This window comes from Pollachius pollachius (assembly GCF_949987615.1).
Source record: "Pollachius pollachius genome assembly, chromosome: 7".
Lineage (NCBI taxonomy): Eukaryota > Metazoa > Chordata > Actinopteri > Gadiformes > Gadidae > Pollachius > Pollachius pollachius.
Window position 1 is genome coordinate 12402044 of NC_136940.1, and position 19511 is coordinate 12421554.

The 19511-nt window shown below is 43.5% G+C and overlaps 1 protein-coding gene across 1 annotated transcript in view; it reads right to left on the reverse strand.

Annotated features, from left to right (window-relative positions):
• Positions 1-19511, reverse strand: part of LOC307077860 (capping protein, Arp2/3 and myosin-I linker protein 3-like) — a gene marked incomplete at its 5' end in the record, with an annotated part of 100829 nt that overhangs the window by 59595 nt on the left and 21723 nt on the right. The window contains 27 exons of the mRNA XM_079739338.1: positions 4027-4093; positions 4182-4295; positions 4445-4532; positions 4683-4858; positions 5370-5483; positions 5985-6104; positions 6400-6498; positions 6985-7078; positions 7431-7499; positions 7888-8060; positions 11152-11206; positions 12001-12097; positions 12204-12285; positions 12750-12819; positions 13912-14016; positions 14594-14670; positions 14796-14873; positions 14988-15097; positions 15871-15957; positions 16412-16506; positions 16604-16692; positions 16791-16866; positions 17313-17386; positions 17528-17598; positions 18015-18109; positions 18209-18330; positions 19341-19400. Of these exons, the coding sequence (XP_079595464.1) occupies positions 4027-4093; positions 4182-4295; positions 4445-4532; positions 4683-4858; positions 5370-5483; positions 5985-6104; positions 6400-6498; positions 6985-7078; positions 7431-7499; positions 7888-8060; positions 11152-11206; positions 12001-12097; positions 12204-12285; positions 12750-12819; positions 13912-14016; positions 14594-14670; positions 14796-14873; positions 14988-15097; positions 15871-15957; positions 16412-16506; positions 16604-16692; positions 16791-16866; positions 17313-17386; positions 17528-17598; positions 18015-18109; positions 18209-18330; positions 19341-19400 (2557 nt within the window). The remainder of the gene's footprint in view (positions 1-4026; positions 4094-4181; positions 4296-4444; positions 4533-4682; positions 4859-5369; positions 5484-5984; positions 6105-6399; positions 6499-6984; positions 7079-7430; positions 7500-7887; positions 8061-11151; positions 11207-12000; positions 12098-12203; positions 12286-12749; positions 12820-13911; positions 14017-14593; positions 14671-14795; positions 14874-14987; positions 15098-15870; positions 15958-16411; positions 16507-16603; positions 16693-16790; positions 16867-17312; positions 17387-17527; positions 17599-18014; positions 18110-18208; positions 18331-19340; positions 19401-19511) is intronic.

Here is a 19511-nt window from a genome sequence, read left to right on the forward strand (position 1 = left end):
ATGTTGTTGCTGTTCCTCAGCCAGTGAGAGAGGTAGAACAGCAATTGCGGACATCCACCAGACCAGTGAAACCCAGAAGCATCTTCACGTATGACCAATCAGGACAACCTTCCTACCAGCCTTGGAGAATGGGGGCTAATGCCATGTACTGTGTCCCGCATCCCACGCTCACCTACCCAGTGTCTGCTGAGATGTACTACCCTCCCCAAGCTGTATGGACATACGGAAGAATTGACAGTGACCAGAACATTGACATTGACATACAATCTTACTTACATATGACTTACCTGTGACTGACGTTCGGCAGATTCACCTCCTGTTCAGACTGATGACCGCTGGGGACTGTTCTTGCTTGACCGACTGTATAGAAAATGGCTTGTGTTATAAAACAGTTCCCCCCACCCATTTTCTGGTTTTAGCGGTTAATTGCAATAGCGGTTAATATTAACCGCTATTGTATTTATGTTCATGCCACTAGATGGCACTGTGCAGTGTTGCCGTAGTGGGTTGCCATGGAGACGTAGCTCGAGTTAATAAACTATTGATTGCTTGAGCAAGATTGAAAACTGTTGTTCTCCACTTCATATTACCCACAGCGTAAACCAGCCTGTGGGTCTTGTACCTGCCCAGATTCCCCTAGATCTGGCGCCGGTAACACTAACATCAATTGCATGAGTTCAAACAGCCGACCACTTGAGTGCAAAAAACACATAAGACCTCACCACAGCACCAGCAATAAATATTGCGTCTTACCTTTATTTATGTGGCAGTGGTCTGCAGGTGCATCCCGTGGTGTAGCCTACCACATCCATTTAGTTCAACAGGTCATCGCTCTGATACTGTCCATGTTACTAGCAACCTGGTCTGGTGCTTTTTATGTATGTATTCAGGCTAAAATGACTTGATTGTCTGATGCCTCATTATTGCATCCCAGCCAAAAGAGTATTGGTATTAATACAATTCATTATCCAAGCCAGGCTGGCAGCCAGTGGCGGTGGGTCAATAGCGGGCGCTAGGGCGCCGCCCCTCCGTGAAATATTCACTTGAATATATCTGCCAACTATTAATGAACTATTATCAATACGAAATAAATCAACAAAAATACATAGCGTTTATCCTCGTTTAATTGTGTGATATACTTGTCACTGCCAGCAACCATTTAAATGCGTCTGAACGTCAATGATTTGGGCTAGGCTAGTTATTGGTTATTCAAAATAAAGCCCTCCTCCAAGTCAGGGGCGCCGGCCACGTTGAAGTCAATGTAAGCTTGTTAACTTTTTGCTGTCTATCAAGCAGAGACAGCTTTTCATTGGCGAAAGAAAATTCACCATCGGGTCGCACCAGTGTGCACCCCAGGCCAATGGTATCGCTTTTCTTTCTTGTTATCACCACATGATTGGACAATTCAGTAAATCAATCAAATAGGCTACCTCCCTCAGCAGCATTCGCGCAACACAACTACATGTAGAGAAGAGATAGATGTGAGTTATAAGCACTTTCCACACTTTTCAGTGGAGGAATTGGACTCCCCAAGCAATGTTATACCTAAAAGGAGCAGGTGAGTAACATATTAATTGAGTCTTTCGGCCTGTAGCATATAAACAAAATGAAGCAACTGTCCCATATTTCTAACTGCATTTGAAGTAGACATTGAGACTCACAAAAAATGGACGCTATAGGACAATGATCATGATTTGTCTCAATATCAGAATAACAACAATGGGTCAAATAGCAATGGCTGGTGGAATGGCCATGAAGTAGGTCTGTATATGCAGTGTAAGCTTGTCCAGGCCCTGCAAGTCAGGATGTAGGCTAGGAATCTGAATGAATAGTAGGTAAATAGGTAGAGGCCATCCCCAAAATGCACCAGAATACATGAAATCAAATCTGTTAAATTCAATTTTTTTATGGGGGGGGGGGGGGAGAACCCCAGACCCCCTGTCTATTACTGTGCCCCACCAACATTTTTGATCACCAGCCGCCACTGCTGGCAGCTCATATAAAAATAACCCATAACTACGTTGCCTCAGAGGGAGCCCACCCACCCCTCAATATCCTAGAATTTATCCCAATGTTACAATTGTTGCAAATTGTTGACAGAGAATCATGTACCCTTAGGCCACGTAGTAGCAGTATGTGGATTTTTTTGTGGATTTGTTGGCATCAGTCTCAAGATTTATGTTCTATGAACTTTTTTATTTCATTAAGTGGTGGGTACAAAATTAATCTTGACGAAAACTGGTAGGTACTCGTCCCCAGCGTCCCAAGCGAAATCGACGCCTATGCGCTCGCGCCAACACGCATAGCGCTCGGAGAAAGAGCAAGCAGATTGCTGATAAAATGCTGTGAGGCCCCTCCAATCTTCACATCGTGTGTGATGTGATGGAATAGCTCATCTGCAAGCGGAGAAAACCACTGCAGGGCAAGCCGAAGCAACCGATTGAGGACCGTGCCACAAGTGTAACAGGCAGAACCGCCTTCTCCTTAAAGCTAACCGACTGTAGGGAGATAGCAGGGAAAGTCAGGGTCTAGGAGACTGGTACACACAGCCGTACAAAAAAGGCCTCATGCAACGAGTGCCCAGCCCGCTCATGAAGAACAGTGAAACACTAGGCTATATTACGCCGCCCCACAACCACGTGGCTGAAGGGATGTAATAAGCTTAAATTGTGTGTGATGGAATTGCTTGTCTGCAAGCGGAGAAAAACGCTGCAGGGCAGATCGGTACCGCAAGCGTAACGGGCCACTCCACCTTCTCCTTACAGCCAATCGATGGTAGGAAAGGCAGAAAAGTCTGGGTCTAGGATACTGGTACAAGAGGCTGTACATGCGGCCTCGTGCGACCAGTCCCCAGCCCGCTCATGAAGCACACAACGACGCCGCATGGAGGTGGATGAACCCGGGCTATACTACGCCGCCCTACAACCACTAGAAGGGAGGGCGAGGGAGCGTGACGATTCTATACGTAGTTGTATAGAGTGAGACATTATACATTTTCCATAATTTCTATACACAAAATATATATTTATGTGTATTTATAGGTCGGTCCTTCTGCGGTCGGGTTCCCCTCTGCAAAGGGATGTCGGCGATGTCAGAGAATCTTCTCCATGTCGTCAGGCTGGAGACTGCCAAAGCTGACAGTCAGAGGAGAGCAGGTTATGTTATTAACATCCTCAACGTTCAGTGAGGCACAGACATGAGTCTATCCCATAGAGCGTCAGGCTGTTTTGTCAGGAGGTACCGGCTCTACATTCGGACACCATATGGCGTCTCAACAGAGGAGCGCTGTTAGGGGTGACTGCAAGCGAGTTATCACTCTTGCTTGAGAGGTTCCCCTCCACCCTGTTTAGACTGTGAAAAACTTTCACTGGCGCCTTCAGGGAATCATCAGCAGAGGCAAAGAAACAAGAGGCGTGCTCGTCGCCTGCTGGAAGCGCCACCGAGCAGGAGGAGCAGAGAGGCCGAGAAGGTGCCGTTCCTCTGTGGGCTCCGTCACGCCGTCGCTGCAATTCTTCATCGTAGATGGTCGAAGTAGTAGACTGATAGATGACTAGTTCAAGCAATTGCTGAAAGAAAAGGGAGTATAAACGCTGCTGTGTGCCGCGTTATATACACGGTGCCGTGGGGAATGTGGGCGGTGCCCACGTTGATTGGTACATTGCTGAAATTTTCGGTGCACACGAGTGCACTCACGGGACAAGCCCGGAAGGCAAAACCTAGACGGCGAAGCCTACATGAAATAGAACAAGTAGTTATTATTTGACGAGAGGAGACTTCACTAACCCCCGCGACACAATAGCTGGGTGTGCTCTGATCAATTCTAACCAGGTTGCAGTTTGCATTAGTGGTTTTTGGTTCCACAATCCAATATTTTTAAGACCTGTCACAAATCGTATTTGAGTAATTTTAAGGGCTAAAAATCGGATTATTGTATTTAAGGACCTGCGGAAACCCTGGTGTGTGTGTGTGCAGATGCAGGTGTGTGTGTGTGTTTTGTGATGATATGGGGCAGGATATAAGCCTCACTTAGCCTGGTGGATACGGGGCGTATTCGGCGAGTTCTAGAGCTGCGCTTCTTAATTGCAATTGTGTCCTGCGGAGAAGACATGACTTAGAAGTTTTTCAACAACACACAAACGCTGAATAATACAGAAACTGCATCATTGATGGACACTACTCACTATGCTGGTTCCTAGCTCCTCATCTGTGATCTCCAGAGAGTTTCTGTGTGACCTTTGACCCGTGCCGTCCTCGCACGTCCCATCCCAGCGTTTCAGCTGGGACACCTGCTGTGTCTGACAAAACAAACAAAGAATCAACTATGAGTCCCCGTTCTTATGTCGTGTTTGACAGTCCAAACACCTCAATACACACTCACACACACACACACACACACACACACACACACACACACACACACACACACTGTGTGTGTAACATTTACAAGGGTCTTGTGGGTAGTGTAGAGTTCCTGGAGGATCTGATCCACGATGGAGTTGGTGAGATAAGACACGACGGACAGCTTCACCTCCCTGGGGTTGTGAGAGAGAGAAAGCGAGAGAGGGAGAGGGAGACAGAGAGACCAATCGATTTGAATCGCAATTATCAAATGGAGTATGGCTAATGTAGCCAACCACTGGCTCTCCCCTGAGGGCTTCAGGATTGGGGAAGAGGGTTCGTACTCTAGGGCCCGGTGGATGTCCTGCGCCGCTCTCTCCATCAGCGCGGTGCGGATGGCCGAGCGAGGGATGGACACACGGTCAGAGACAGACGACAGTGGTGGCGTGAGACGCTCTGCGCTGGACGAAGACAGGGGACACAGCTCGCGGCACAGAGACACCATGGAGTCCACGATCACCTGCCGAGAGAGTCCGGCAGGTGAACGTTACACATCCACAGCTGTCTGTCCTTTGAGGCACATGGAGGCATGTGTGGTGGCTATGGAGAAAAAAACTTAAATAGTTTTGCTTTCTTTCCAGAAATAGCAACGTCACCACAACGGCCTGGGAGAAAACCAGGAATTTATTTGTAAGATGCCGACCTCTCAGGCACCTCAGATAGCAACAGGGGGTTGGCATGGCAACCCTCTTTTGTGTCCGGTTTCTTGTCCAAATATTACAGTTCACAGCAAAAACTGGTATGGGGTGGGTGGGAAATAATGTCAGCTCAATAAGGAAGGACAGCGTCTTGGGATTGATTATTATTCATGCTGGGTTTTGGTAACGAAATCCAGGCTGAATCTCCACTCCACACCCACTCTAGGAACTGTAGACAGTTGATGGAAAGGAGAGCTATATAGACATGTCAAAATAAACTCGCTGCCATTTAACAAAAAATATATTCTGAGTAATATTAAATGAAATCCATACCTGCAGCTCCTTATCTGCTGCCTTGGCCAGTTCTCCAGCTAGAGAGTCTAGCCTCTGTCGGACTGGTCCGTCAACTGACAGAACATGAGCCAGCTCGCACAGTGAAGGGTAGAGCTGGAGAGAGAGGAGCACACATTCAAGACAAGTCTTCCAAGCATAGGATCAGACACACACTCTACTTACCCTGCTTGCTTTAAAGGCAACATATGTCAACCAAGCTGGTAGTGATACTACAAACCCTGGCAGTTTTGTTAAACGATAAACAATGTAATGGCTGTGCATGGTTGAGCACATCACTGGGAGCTGCTGCTCTATACTGCATAAAAATCAAGGTCTGTTCCTTAAATTATGTTCTTCATCAAATCAAATTAACACATGCACGATAGCTTCTGTGAAGGAGCAGTCAATGGTAGAGAAGCATTTTGTAAAACTAAGAATAATACACTGTTCACCCATTGTTTCCGGCTGTGTTTTGTTTGTGTTCAGGGCATGCTTTCTACCTGTAGGTCTGGCCATCTGGCATGCCCTGTGACAAATAAGGTGCCAATTTGTTTTTCCTCAAAAAACTAATAATTTACACCTGAGGTAGTCATTGACAATTATATATTCACTGACAGCACGGGAGCTCCTGGCTTCTTTCAGCACTTGTTTGGCAGCTTGGATCTCCTCCATGTCGCCAACACCTCGTAACACACACACCTGCTGCTCGACACGCACGCACAGACGCTCCATCACCTAGACAACACATGGCCGGCAGAGGGACAGGTGTCGGAATGCACACAAACACAGACACGCGGACACGTGCAGACACACGTGAGGATTATGTTTTTCTCTACTGGTTTAAATACATTTTTCCATTTTGATATCCCACATCCGGTGGTATCAAAGTCTTACATTTACTGCTGGTAAATCATGGCTGGTAAAAACAAATCCAAACACAGTCTGCATAAATTATGTCATTTCATAAAAAAAAATTGGATTGCACTGGAAATTGGACCAGGATCTGCCCCTACTCTGCAGGCTGCAGTACCTGCTCAGCGGTGCTGGTGACCAGGCCCTGGTGCAGGCGGAGGGCCTGTCTCTGGGAGAATTGTTGGGTCTGGTTGTTTCTCAGCAGAGCTCGCTGGATCTGCAGGGTATAGAAGTGGGGACAGAGAGAGCCTGACAATATTAGCATAGCTACCATTTAGTTGTATTTCACACTGCCTTGATTTAAGATAGGAGTGGGAAAAGGAGAGAGTTGAAAAGCTTTGATGTGGCTATTTTTTCTAGGAGGATGCAAAGTATCAATATAGTCACTGGAGTAGAGATGGAAAATCAGCTAAATATCAATTTCAAAGTTTTTGCTTGTCATTTTTGACAAGCAAGAGTAATTTATTATCCAAGTATTTTGCTTCAAATTTGACAAAGCAAAGCTTTAATGTGTGTATATCTCTTCCCTTTAAAAACTGAAACTGGCAGTTAAACTGGGAGACCATAAAAAGTACATAATTTGCGCAATGAAACCATTTAGTTAAATTCCAATAAATAAATTGCACCGCGATAAAAATACATAAAGTTGTATTGGGTTTATTTCTGGAGTTTAACCAGGCGAATGCCGGACAAGGACACCAACCTTGGTCAGAGCCTGCTCCGTTTTCTCTGGGGCACTCCGATATGCCTGGCTGATGTCACTGAGAGGGAGGGGCATGTATTGCAAGGTGAAATTACTTAAGAGGAAGACGATGGCGGTGTCAATGAAAACGTAGGAGGAAAAAAAGAAGAAAGGGTTATTAGAGCGGGGTTTTGTTCCAGAGAACCCTAGCAAAAGACTGAACATAAATCTCTGGTTTAGGTTAGTATTTGCCAGTGGAGGAAGCTGTCCTAAAACATATTTATCACACTCGTTCAGAAGGGGGAAGAGTTTGGCTTTGATCTATAACCATGTCATCTCTGGCCCTCAGCCCAGGTTTCATTCACACCTTTCCGATGTGTTTCTTATTTACTGCTGTGCTATGAAGGAAGGCTGGTATTCAAAGAGATGGTTTGAGTTGGTGGGTGTGTTTTGTGTAATCCTCTTACTGCTCAAGTGCCCGCGCTACATCCAAAAAGCCAGTCGCTGAGGTATTGTTTCGATCCCATGTCACGCTCCTATAGGAGGCATCGGCAAACCAACACACAGACATGGTGAAATTGAATAGTTTGCTAATGTCTCTAAAGACTACATCTCTAAAACACTTTCTGACTGCATGGTCTATTCTGAAAATGTAAACTTCAAGTTAAAGATCCAGTCTTTTGCTGTCAGGGACGCTGAGAAACACAAAAGACAACACCTGTAAGCCATAAGACACATGACGTTGACAACTCTAAGCTACAGTAAAAAACATACACCATGGTAATAACTTACACAACATTATAATAGAGAAAATAGATACAATTAATGCATAAAATATCCCAAAATACAACTATCAACAAACTATAAGAGTAAGTAGGTATATGACGATGATAGGCACTCCTACCACCTGGCCTCAACGCTCACCTGAGTGTGGTGTTGATCTGAAGAGCCTTGCTCAGCATCTTAGCGCCAATGTCCTCCATGCTGTTCCCACTCAGGTCCACTTTCCTGAGGCAGGTGTTGCTGCCCAGGGTGTTGACCAACACCGTGCCCCGAGAGCGGAGACGCGAGTCAGTCAGCGACAGAGACTGCAGCGCCTGGGGACGGAAAAGACATGTGGCAGAGAGAGAGAGAGATGAGAAGAATGTGGACACACCATAGCCGTGCCAAACACTAATCGCAGGAAGTGGGACGCAAGCTCCCATTCACGCAAGAAAAAAATCCCAGATTCCCAAGCTGCGAGATAAAAACAATGCAAGATGAAATGCTGACAAAAGGCAGGGCCCACGTCGGCGAAGGTTGGATGGCGAAATTGCCATTGTGACAGCCCTCTGGCACCTCCTGATTGAGTTATCAGTGTAATGGCTAACACCCATGCGGGCTGAGCTCCTCAGCTATAAAAACTGTAGGAGTCAGCCACTTGCTCTCTCTCTCCTTTGACGTATGGTTTGTATGGAGTTTTTCTTGGCAGGCTTAGCAACTTGTTCTAATAGAGTTTGTTTGCATCCTTTTCTTTTTATGTGGTGGTGAAAGAGGATAGAGCTATATGCTCTACCCACGTCTAGGGTGTTCTGAGGGTAACTGCATAGCAGGGGCTTTTCAGACCCACTGGTTTACAGTGAGTTAATACCCCCAGCCCGTAATCACACAAAGACTAGGGATGAGATATATAGTTAGCTTTGGGGGATTATCTAGTCTAGGGTAGGGGAAGCTCCAGTGTTCCTTTTAGCTAGAAATTGTATTGCTGCCTATATAACACCGTTTTTTTTGGTTGGCTCAGGCTGCGATTGTTGGAGCAGTATGGCTTCTATAGTAGAGGAATTTGTTTGGTCTCCTTCTGAGGCGTTGCTTGATAACTGCACGAAGGATCAGCTTTTGTCAATTGCTGATTATTTCAAGATTCAGATTGCAGCCACTCGTCTGAAGGACACCATAAAACGCATCCTTAAGGCAAGTTTGAAGGGGTTCTGGCTGCTGATTACGGTAAGGAGTTACCAACCACAACTGTTTCTGCAGGGGGTCGTTTCAGTTTTGAGCAGCAGAAAGAGCTGCTGTTGTTACAGATGGAACATGAGAAGTTCAAGCAACAAAGGGAGTTGGAGTTTGAAATAATGAAACAAAACAGAACAGCTGAAACTTGAAATAGAACAATGTAAACTGAATCTAGTTAAAGAAGGTAAAAGGGCAATAACTGATATAAATAGTTCTACTAGTTTGCCTAGGATGGATTGTACTAAGAATCTGAGATTGTTGCCAAAATTTTATGAGAAAGACCCAGACACTTTTTTTTTTTTTTCTATGTTTCAGCGTATCGCTGAAACATAGACATTTTGGTCGTTGGTGTTCGACATCCAGTGTTTCCTTTGAAGAATTTTGTAACCTTGTTGTGATTGAACAATTTAAGCAGTCTGGACCTGAGGACCTGACAGCGTTGCCATTAGCACTTGGGCATTTGGATTTTTGAAGTTGGTCGGAGGGGAGAAGAGTTGGTCGGAGGGGAGAAGAGTTGGTCGGAGGGGAGAAGAGTTGGTCGGAGGGGAGAAGAGTTGGTCGGAGGGGAGAAGAGTTGGTCGGAGGGGAGAAGAGTTGGTCGGAGGGGAGAAGAGTTGGTCGGAGGGGAGAAGAGTTGATAGGATTGTGTGTTCCCTAGTTATAAGGTTGCTGTGTCTCAGGGATGCCAGAAGAAGGAATGTGAGGACAAAATTGTCCTCACATCAATGATCAATGTGTGTAAGGATTGAGCATACCTGAGCACACAAGGTATCCCAAGCTTGGTTTTTTGGTTAATGCTTAGTTATGTAACGTATGTGTGGGGAGACGTGCGACGTCTGGCCTGCAGGGGGAGTATGGACAGGTTGGGAGCGCACGGGATTGGCCGGGGGGATTGGACCTGGTGGTGAGCAGGTGTCTGCACTCAGGTCAATCAGGGAGCTTTCTGTTATAGTAGGAAGACCAAAACCCAGGAGCGAACAGACCACGGAGGTCCGGAGCGTGTGGAACCTACCCCGATCCACCAAGAGACGGCTCTGAACGGACCTTTTTGTTATATTTTTGAGTATTTCTGTTTCCGGTTAAATCAAATAAACCGATCTCCTGCTGAGAGAATGACAACCCTGCCTGCTCGCATTACTTCGAACCTGTTACAGTATGATTCCACCATGTAACATTGTTGTCCTTCAGGTTACGGGGTGAACCCCGTTCTTATGGAGGGGGGTGTGACAGGCCTCTGGCACCTCCTAATTGAGTGATCAGTGTAATGGCTGTAATGGCTAACACCCATGCGGGCTGAGCTCCTCAGCTATATAAACTGTAGGAGTCAACCACTTGCTCTCTATCTCCTTTGATGTATGGTTTATTTAGGGTTTTTGGTTAACTTTGCTTTGCGCATTCATGACATTCTCCACTCAACCACACAAAGCACTGATTACTGATTTACATGCATCACTTTAAATTACTTTACGTTAAGTTGGTTAAATAAACTATGATTGTTAAACTTAAAGCTATGTGTGGTCTCCTCCTTGTTATTCCCTTGAGCCGGGCTGTGACACTGTCCAAACCCAGCTTTGCCAGATGGTCATTAGCACCAATGTGAAACTGAGTATGTCTCTCAATTAAATATGAAATGGCTCTTAAATTAATCCATAAAATTGAATGATGGGCTATAATATATCACTAAATACAATTGTGTGTTGTGTCCAAAATACATCGCCATATTAGCAGATTTTGTTCTCAACTGCTTGATTTGTTATTCCTTCGTACTTTACTCCTTTGGTTACTAATCATTCTAAATTTATCATATTAAAAGGTTAATGTCTTGTTGCCACTATTATTATATCCTACCGTATTGCCTGTTACACAATGTCTGGGAAATATTATCTGCTAAACTTGGTTGCCTACAAATTGCACAAAAACACAAATGGTTGCCGCATTGAAAAAATATAACTAATAGTTTTTCGAGGATGCCATTTATGATTGTGAAATGATGCATGGATGGTGTTTTTCAGCACAAATCATGCTTTGCTGAGATGAATCGTTTTTTGGTCACTTCCTATGGACCTGGTTGAAGAACTGCTGAATTTGGGGGAAGTAGGGAATGTAACTATTTAGAAGTACTTAAACCTAAAGCACTAGCATGGAAGCCTTTTCCGGCTAAACAACTTGTGTTTGAGACACTGCATTATCACTCACGCAGTCCTCCTCCTGAATGAGCAGAACCAGCTTCTGCAGGACCTCGTCCAGAACCCTGGAGGGAGAGAGAGGGACGAGATGGTTCAGCTAAGGTGCCTCCACAGGAGTTTTTTTCTGTTTCAATTGTTATTTATTTATTTAAAAGGGACAATGCACATCAATTGACATTTTTAGTTTACACTCAAAATGTAAATTTGCCAGGGTAAGCAAAAAAGAGAGGAAGAAAAGAGGCATTAAAAATAAATAAGTGCCGTAAAAAGAAGTGCAGTACTTAGGATGAGGTAGATCAGCTATTGATGATTGCAGTTTTGGCTGTTTTTAATCCATCTCTTAAGTTTTGTTTTAAATGATAGAAAGCAGCGCTTTCTCTAAGTTAAGTAGGAATGCAGTTCCAGTTATTTGAGGCCCGTACGAGAAGACTGTTTGGCCAAACTTACTACGTCTATACTGTATAATACAGTCTCCCCTGGTGGCTGCCCTAGTTGCCCTGCCACTGCTGTTTTTCTCGATGTTGAATTGCATTGCCCAAGGATTCGATTGAACAAACAAGTTTCACAAATGCCCCCAAGTTCAGTCAAGTTCAGTGAAAGCGTGTTGATAATTAAGTAAATTTTCTTAATAGATGATTTTTGTATCTCTGAATTTATTTAATTTGAAATTGAGACTTTAATGGGCCAATGCAGCCATCATTCATATTCATTTTAATAATATTGCTGCTAATATACCAAAAACCAATGGACCATCTATGTTTATAAATCTAGTAATTCTGCCAGACACACCAACATCCCTTACCAAAAATACATTGTGAAAAAAGGTCCCAATACAAATAGTTCCTAAGGACAGAACTACCTGCTCTTGATGTTGAAATTTTTGCCCAGATGAAGGTGCTTGAGGGAAGGATGTCTTGAGAGGGCAGGCAGGACCAACAACAGGTCTCCGTCTAGACCTACACAGACACACACACACACACGTCCAAACTCCACAAAGCCAAGGTGTCTGGAATAATTGTAGTTCAGAGAGGGCTGGTGTGGAGGTTCAGAGTGCCAGCCTACCATTATCAGAGATATCCAGGCTTGCGATGGAGGACACCCTGGGGAAAAGCTCCTGGATCACGGCAGCCCCTGCAGATCTCAGCTGAAGGGGGCAGGGAAGGAGTGAACAATTGTTGGTGGTTAAAGGGTCATCAAGCCAAGCCAAACTTTGCCTGATCAAATGTCAGAAGAGTTTGTGGAGTACTACATGCTATAATAATATTTTATAACCCCTGGAAATCCTTTGAGCTATTTTCATTTGTGATTGCTATGAATTATTTTATATTTTAACATAAAATATAATGTTTAATAAAAAGATAGGAAATAAAAAAATTATTGTAAATGTAATAACAAGACAATAGCAAGTAATTAAAACACGCACAAAGAAATCCCTGAGCATAACTCCAACAATTAGAAGAAAAACAATTCCAAATGCTTCCTATCAAAGCCATCTCTGGGCGTTGTCATTTGAAAATGCAATGATGTACAATGTTCAGGATTGACAGTTGCAACATGTTCTTTGTCATCTCAGCCTGCAAATGGGTTGACAGATGGGGATTAACTGACCTCACAGCCACTGAGATCCAGGTGTAGTTCATTGATGTGGGGGTTGGTGACCAGTCCTGTCAGCAGAGACCTGGCAGACACAATGAGCCAGTCCACCAGGCAAGTAGAAGCACAGATAAAGACATGTACAAAACTGATAGTTTCTCAGTTCGTCCTAAACAATGAAGTGAATTGTGTATAAGGAATAATACAGGCAACAAAACGTTGACTTTGAAAAGAATGTCTATTGGCGATGTACAACGCACCCCAGGGCCTTATTTTACTGTTTTAGGTAGTATTTCACTTTGCCGGGGCTAACCCTGATTTCTGTAGATGCTACCAAGTCATAAGAAGACTTTGTGGCAGTAGTAACAATGGGGTTTAACAAGATAGTATGTCTTCAAATCCCTGTAGTATCAACCATTAGTATCAGCTAATAGTTTTATTCCCATGTGATAAGGGTTCTGTCGTCGAATCATTGCGTATTACATATTTTACATACTTTGCAATCTACCCAAATGGTCATCATTGGCTACAACTCAGTTGACCTATTTGTTTTTGTTGAAGTTCGGGTCACATTCGCTGAAAGGGAGGGGTACAGGATCAAAATCCAGCACCGAAAACGACAGTCGATGACAAACTGCAAATAAATATAAAGTCTAATATTACACAGAAAAATAAACCCAGTAATGAATAGGAAATCATGGTTGGACGTTGTATAATAATGTCTTTGTGTTGCAGCCTGTATTATTCCTTTAGGATTTAAAGAGCAACCACCATAGCTGTTGGTACAGGTTTTAGTTTTCAGTTTCTCTTTGATGTTCAACCTGAAACAGGATGTGTGGGTTTGTGTATGCGTGTGGTTAGGTTTGTGCCCGTAGGTATCAGGTGTATAACTTTGGCAATGTGTATGTGTGTGTTTACTTTTAAAATACATTATTGTATGAATACATTCTTTGTCTTACTAGTTAAGACCTGTCTCAGCCAACAAGCGTTGACTTTGTGGAGTTGTCCTCTTGCTTTGCACTAAGCTTCTAAATGTAATGTATGTATTTTACAAAGAAATCCAAAAAATATAAGAAAGAAAGAACCACAGAGAAAGAAAAAAACTAGAATACAGAAATAACAAGAAAGCAAGCAAGAGACATAGAAACAGCAGGAAGCTTTTGACCGTGGAAACCACCTGAGCACGTCGGGAGGCAGTTTCATGGAGGCGAGGCTGACATGGGTGAGGCTGAAGGCGGATTTTACGAACTGGTGGAATAGAGGCAGAGTGTCCTTCACCTTTCTGGGTGAGAAGGTTGAGAGGAGAGATCCAGAGGGAGAGACATCGTGAGTAGACATGATTCGTATGCCCATCCATTACTGGCCATGGCAAAGTTAACGATCGTCTGCGTGTACGATAAACTCGAAACACAGCGGTACAACGTCACCGGGGCTACGGGAAATTAAACTAGATACAAATAAAAAATGGCTTAGAAAATGGGAGAAGTTAATTGATAGATTGCTGCGTCTAAATATTCACGACTCTTATCCCTGCAGACAACTCTGTGAGTTATCGTTTTAAAACAGCATTAGACACCCAAACACACACACACGCACACAAATACACTCACACATAAAAACACAAAGTGTGGATATACACAATGTTTCCGTCGTACCAACTATTCTGATTTCTGATTTGTATGGGAGATGAAGATTATTGCAGATTAAACCAGAGGCTTAACACAAGAATAGCAAGCAAGAGAGAGAAGAGTATAGTGTAAAGCTTAGGGTTCCAACTATTATAGGAAATCATTTACACATAGTTATGCTCTGTTTAAGTCACTCCAAAAGCAAGATGCCATCTGAAAGATGTGACTAACCTGTGAGAAAAGGAGTTTTTGGAAAGATTGAGATAAGAGAGATCGGCACAACAGCCCCGCAGAAGAGCACCAAAGAGCTGTGCGAGAAAAGGAAAGGGGGACAAAGTACTTCACACAGATGGAGAGAGAGAATGGCACTTGTTTGTTGACGGTTTTCTTTCATGCAATTGCACACTCAATTATTTTGTCTTTCGCTACTCACAGAGTCTACAGTGCAATCTGTGCCGGAAAGATCCAGGTGAACGAGGCAGTTTGGCTGCGACAAGAATAGGTACAACTTCTACAAAAAGACAGAGAATATAAATAAATCGTCCGTCATTTGTTAGTGTGTGTGTGTGTGTGTGTGTGTGTGTGTGTGTGTGTGTGTGTGTGTGTGTGTGTGTCACACACTAACCGACACGTCTTCGCCGGACAGCAGCCCTGGGTTCTTGCTCAGGTCCAGGTGCAAGAGAGAGTTGGAATATTCATCACTGGAGCAAATAGCTTGAGAAAGAGAGACCACTCCTGAGAGGAAGAGATATATGGTGATAGAGAAGATAGGAGAGAGGAGACAGAAAGACAGACAAAAGAACTGAATAAATGTTTCGGCCATGCATAATAATTCCCACCTGCCTCCGAGCTGGCAGCTATTGTGATGTGCGTGTGCAGCAGCCATTATGTGAACATTTCAGAGTTTGTGGTAACACTGCTCATTTCTCAATGGCGCACACAGCATGAGGAGAGATAGCAACTGTTGGCAGGCAGTCCACTTAATCCAGACCAGGGTTACCATACATTTACTGAGCTGTTGAAGCCATAACAAACTGGGGGATATCAATGATGATGGTGCTGAGGATCATTCCATTGATCTATGGAACTCTGCCAGAACTTCCAGAGTTCTTCATTTATTTAACAAGGACTCCACAGAAACACATGGAGGTAGCTGTAGACTGGGATGGTGTGTGTGTGTACGTGTGTGTGTGTGTGTGTGTGTATGTGCGTGTGAGTGTAAGAAATTTGCTTTTGTTAGAGGAGAATATATTTTGATTTACTTGCAGAAGGATCCGGCAAGAGCGAAGGGAGCAAGAAAGTAAAAAAGTTATAAATCTGGTTGGCAGGAGTTTTGTGGACATGGTAAGGCTGTGCCCATATGTATATATAAATGTAAATAAATGACAATTGGCTGCAATTAATATCAGTCTGGCCCATTCAGGGCCAGACTGATATTAATTGCAAAACTCAAACTTCAATATCTGGTCTCACAGAGCTAGAGAAGGGTAATCTGGACCTTGTCTAACCTTTGGAGGAGAGAGAGGTCTTGGAAAGGTTTAGCAGACGGAGTCCCTTGCTGAGGCGACACACCTGCTGGATGAGGTTGGACACACCTAGAGCACACATGAAAGAAGATCAACACGATTTAGTCCAAAGCCAAGGAGCAGACATGCTTCCTGGGTCGACGGTTTGAAATGAAAGGACTGCCAAAGCCAAAACCAATGCTCTCATTTTTAACAAACACAGATACAAACTTTGATACTATCAGGCCCCTGGGCCTCAGCTAGGAATCAGGGTCAAGGTCTTATACCTCTTGGGAAGCTAGGAAGGATGGATGGATGAAAGAGTGGCTAAAGAGTATTAGGTGGTGGTGAACAGAAACATTAACTGGATATTCCAGTTGAACATTTTAAACAAGCATTGTTTATAACTGGGCAGATTGTTAGATTGTTTTCAGAATTTCCTACTTCCCACAGAATAATGAATAGAAGTGGAAGTGTGCCCATTTGTTTATCTACTAGATATGTTTTGTTAAGTTCCACTTCAGCTGAGACTTGTTCCTTATACCTTGATTGTCCAGAGAGTTATGGGCCAAGTTGAGGGAGTGGATGGCAGATGCTGGATTCTCTGAAAGAGCAACTGACATCTTCTGTGGAAAGTCCCTATGGTAGCATAAAATTAAATGCAATGTTCAGCTAGTGCAACAGTGCAAACAGACTTAGACAGTCAAATATAATGTGGAAGTGGGTGTTCACTCACGATTTTAACCCAGCGTTCTCCAGTGTGATCTCCTCCAGGCTTGAAGACTTACTGAGCGTGTGCAAGACCTGCTCCGTAACCTCCGACCCCTGTGGCAAAATCAACACTCAGATTGAGTAGCATACACATTAATCACAATCCCCCCTCCTGCAAAATCAAACAAACCTCAGATTAAAGAAATACATACTATCCGCAGGTCTTTGACATACAGTTTGGTAAACCAGTTGTTGTAGGCCATCGATGCAACAATGACAGCCAAATCTCTGTAAGAGCAAGGACGGATCATCACAAATGATGTGCAGATTCTGAATCAAGCTATATCTGCTCTAATGTGTTATGATCCGGGAGAGGCTACACGTGGATACAGCTGAGATGGTTAAGGTAAGGTATTGGTTTAAAAAGGGTTAAGTCCAGGAGCTAGTTAAGTTCAGGTATAAGGTTAGCGATGGTTAAGTTCAGGTAATAGTTGAGAGATGGTTAAGTTTAGATATTAGGATTGAGATAGCAACATTCTGTTGTTAGGTGGGAGATGGTTGTGTTTAGGTATTCAGTTAGATATCGGTATATTAAGATGTAAGGTTAGGGATGGTTATGTTTATGTGTTAGGTTAGAGAAGGCTCGGGTGATGTGCATGCAACTATGTCAGCTGTGTCCGTTGAGTCTCTCCAGTGATGACCCATGTAGCTCGGCCACACCCCCTAACACTCACCTGCTCTCAAGGTGACTGAAGTCCAGCAGGTTAAACTCCCGGTTGTCCTGGGAGTGATAGATTGTGTCCACATCCTATTAAACATAATAGTTTCCACCATTTACACCATTGGCTTGCCAAAGGATATTTGGAGAAACCCCTAATGCACACAGCAGTTACAGTCATGTAACTCACGCCCCCAGTTGGGAGACTGAAGGACGGGCTTAGCTTCTTACCCACTGCACCTCCTCCTTGCAGCCAATACCGTTGTAGTCGCATAAAGCAGCGTAAGTCTCCGAAAAACCTCCTGCAACGACACAATAACAAAAAACAAGAAGTTAGAGAAATGTATGAGCAGATACTTTCGTTGGTGAGGGATGGGGAAGAAATTAAAAACGGGCAAAAAAGCAGTCGACAGTTATCTTTTATGTTTGTGTGAAAGGGGAATTTACCAGGAACATCTGGGAAATGGGGTATTCTAGCACATACTGCCTCTCTGCAACCTGCCAAGACGTAGTTTGCAGGTGCACTTGCGAATGAAAGTGTGTTCATACTGCGTGTGTGTGTGTGTGTGTGTGTGTGTGTGTGTGTGTGTGTGTGTACATGCTTGTTCATGCACAAGTGTGTGTGTGCACGTCCAAGTGCATGTGAGCGGTTTGAATGCTCAGGTGAATAGTAACTCAAGACTAATGCAGAGCAGTCTCAGCAGTGTGCTCCTCTTACCGCACGCCCTCTGGGTTTCCAGTGACGTCTCCGAGCTGGGGGAGTACTTTCTGCTGCCTTCTGAAAGGTCACTGTCTGAGTGACAGATGGAGGGGCTAAAAGAAAAAAGGCAGACGTGAAATACCAAACAAAACCATCATTATTAAAACATGAACTAACTAATCAACATAAGGGAGGACCGCCTAAGCACCCACGCAAACACAGAGTTGTTGAATATTCGTGACAGGGCGAAGTTAACATGGCTGACGACATGGTTGAGCTGCTCACGGGACTGAAACCACAGGGAGTAGGTGGACTTGTCCGTGTCAACGATCACCTGGATTGCATTAGAGACATGTGGTACAAGGGAAAACAATGAGTAACTGATATTTACAATTCAAATTTACAAACTTCCGTTTGGTCTGATGAGACGGACTGACTTTTCAAACTTGAAGAGCTGCATTATAAAACAATTAGGCTGATAAACAAATTAACTAACAACAATATACAGAGCTTCATGGAGACTTTAAGTAAAAAAAAATAAAATTGGGGAGGGGAGGCAGGTTGGCACATGAGTTGTCACTCATGTGCCATTAAAGGGAAAATTGATTTCCCACAACACAGCAGGGGTAGCCAGTACTGAGCTTCTTATTTGTTTCCACTGTTGTTGCTTCATCAAGTCGCAAGTAGCGATCTTAATTATTGCTTCCATGGCTTGATTGTGTTCTTGTGTTGGAACCAGAGCTGCTTATGTACCTTTGCATTGATTAGCCTGATTATGGAATAGCAGGCTCCCATACCAACTCAATAATGAGTTTCTAGATAAAATGTAAGAGTTAATATTCAAATTAAACGTAGTAATTAATAACATTATTGTTTACAGTGGTTTGTCTCCCATATAAAATGAGTATGGTTACTATAATTGTTATTAAACTTTTTTTACTTAATTAACATTATTCTCAAATGAATTGCAATGCAATTTCAGTAAAGTAGAATGTTGCTTATAATATAAGCACATGGAAGTTATGGTTAAAGGCTGACCCACTAGTTTAAATAGCCACTCAGTTAGCATACATAAGCATCAGCCAGCATCAACTAACCTCCCACACTGCCTTAGGTTTCATGTTCTGGCTCATTGACACTTCAGCTAGCCAGGTGTCAAGGCTGCAACCTGTATATTCTCTAATTATCCCTTCATTATTGCATGCATTTTATCCCCATAACAGGACTGCAATAATGCGGTTATTATTTAATTACCTTAAAGGATTCATTACCTGTAATTGGAAGAATGCAGTGCATGCATACAAAAATGACTAAAAAAAATATTTAGAAAATAAATAAATACACCTGATGTTCCGCATGGGAGGTCAGAGAGCGAATTTCTAAGAAGTTGAACGTTGCCTCTATCTGTAGGTGGAAGATGCAATTTCAAACACATTTTATTAGGCATGTGTAGAGGGTTACTATGAAGGTATTATTGTAGCAAAAGTCTTTAGCACCTGTAACTGCCGATTTTGT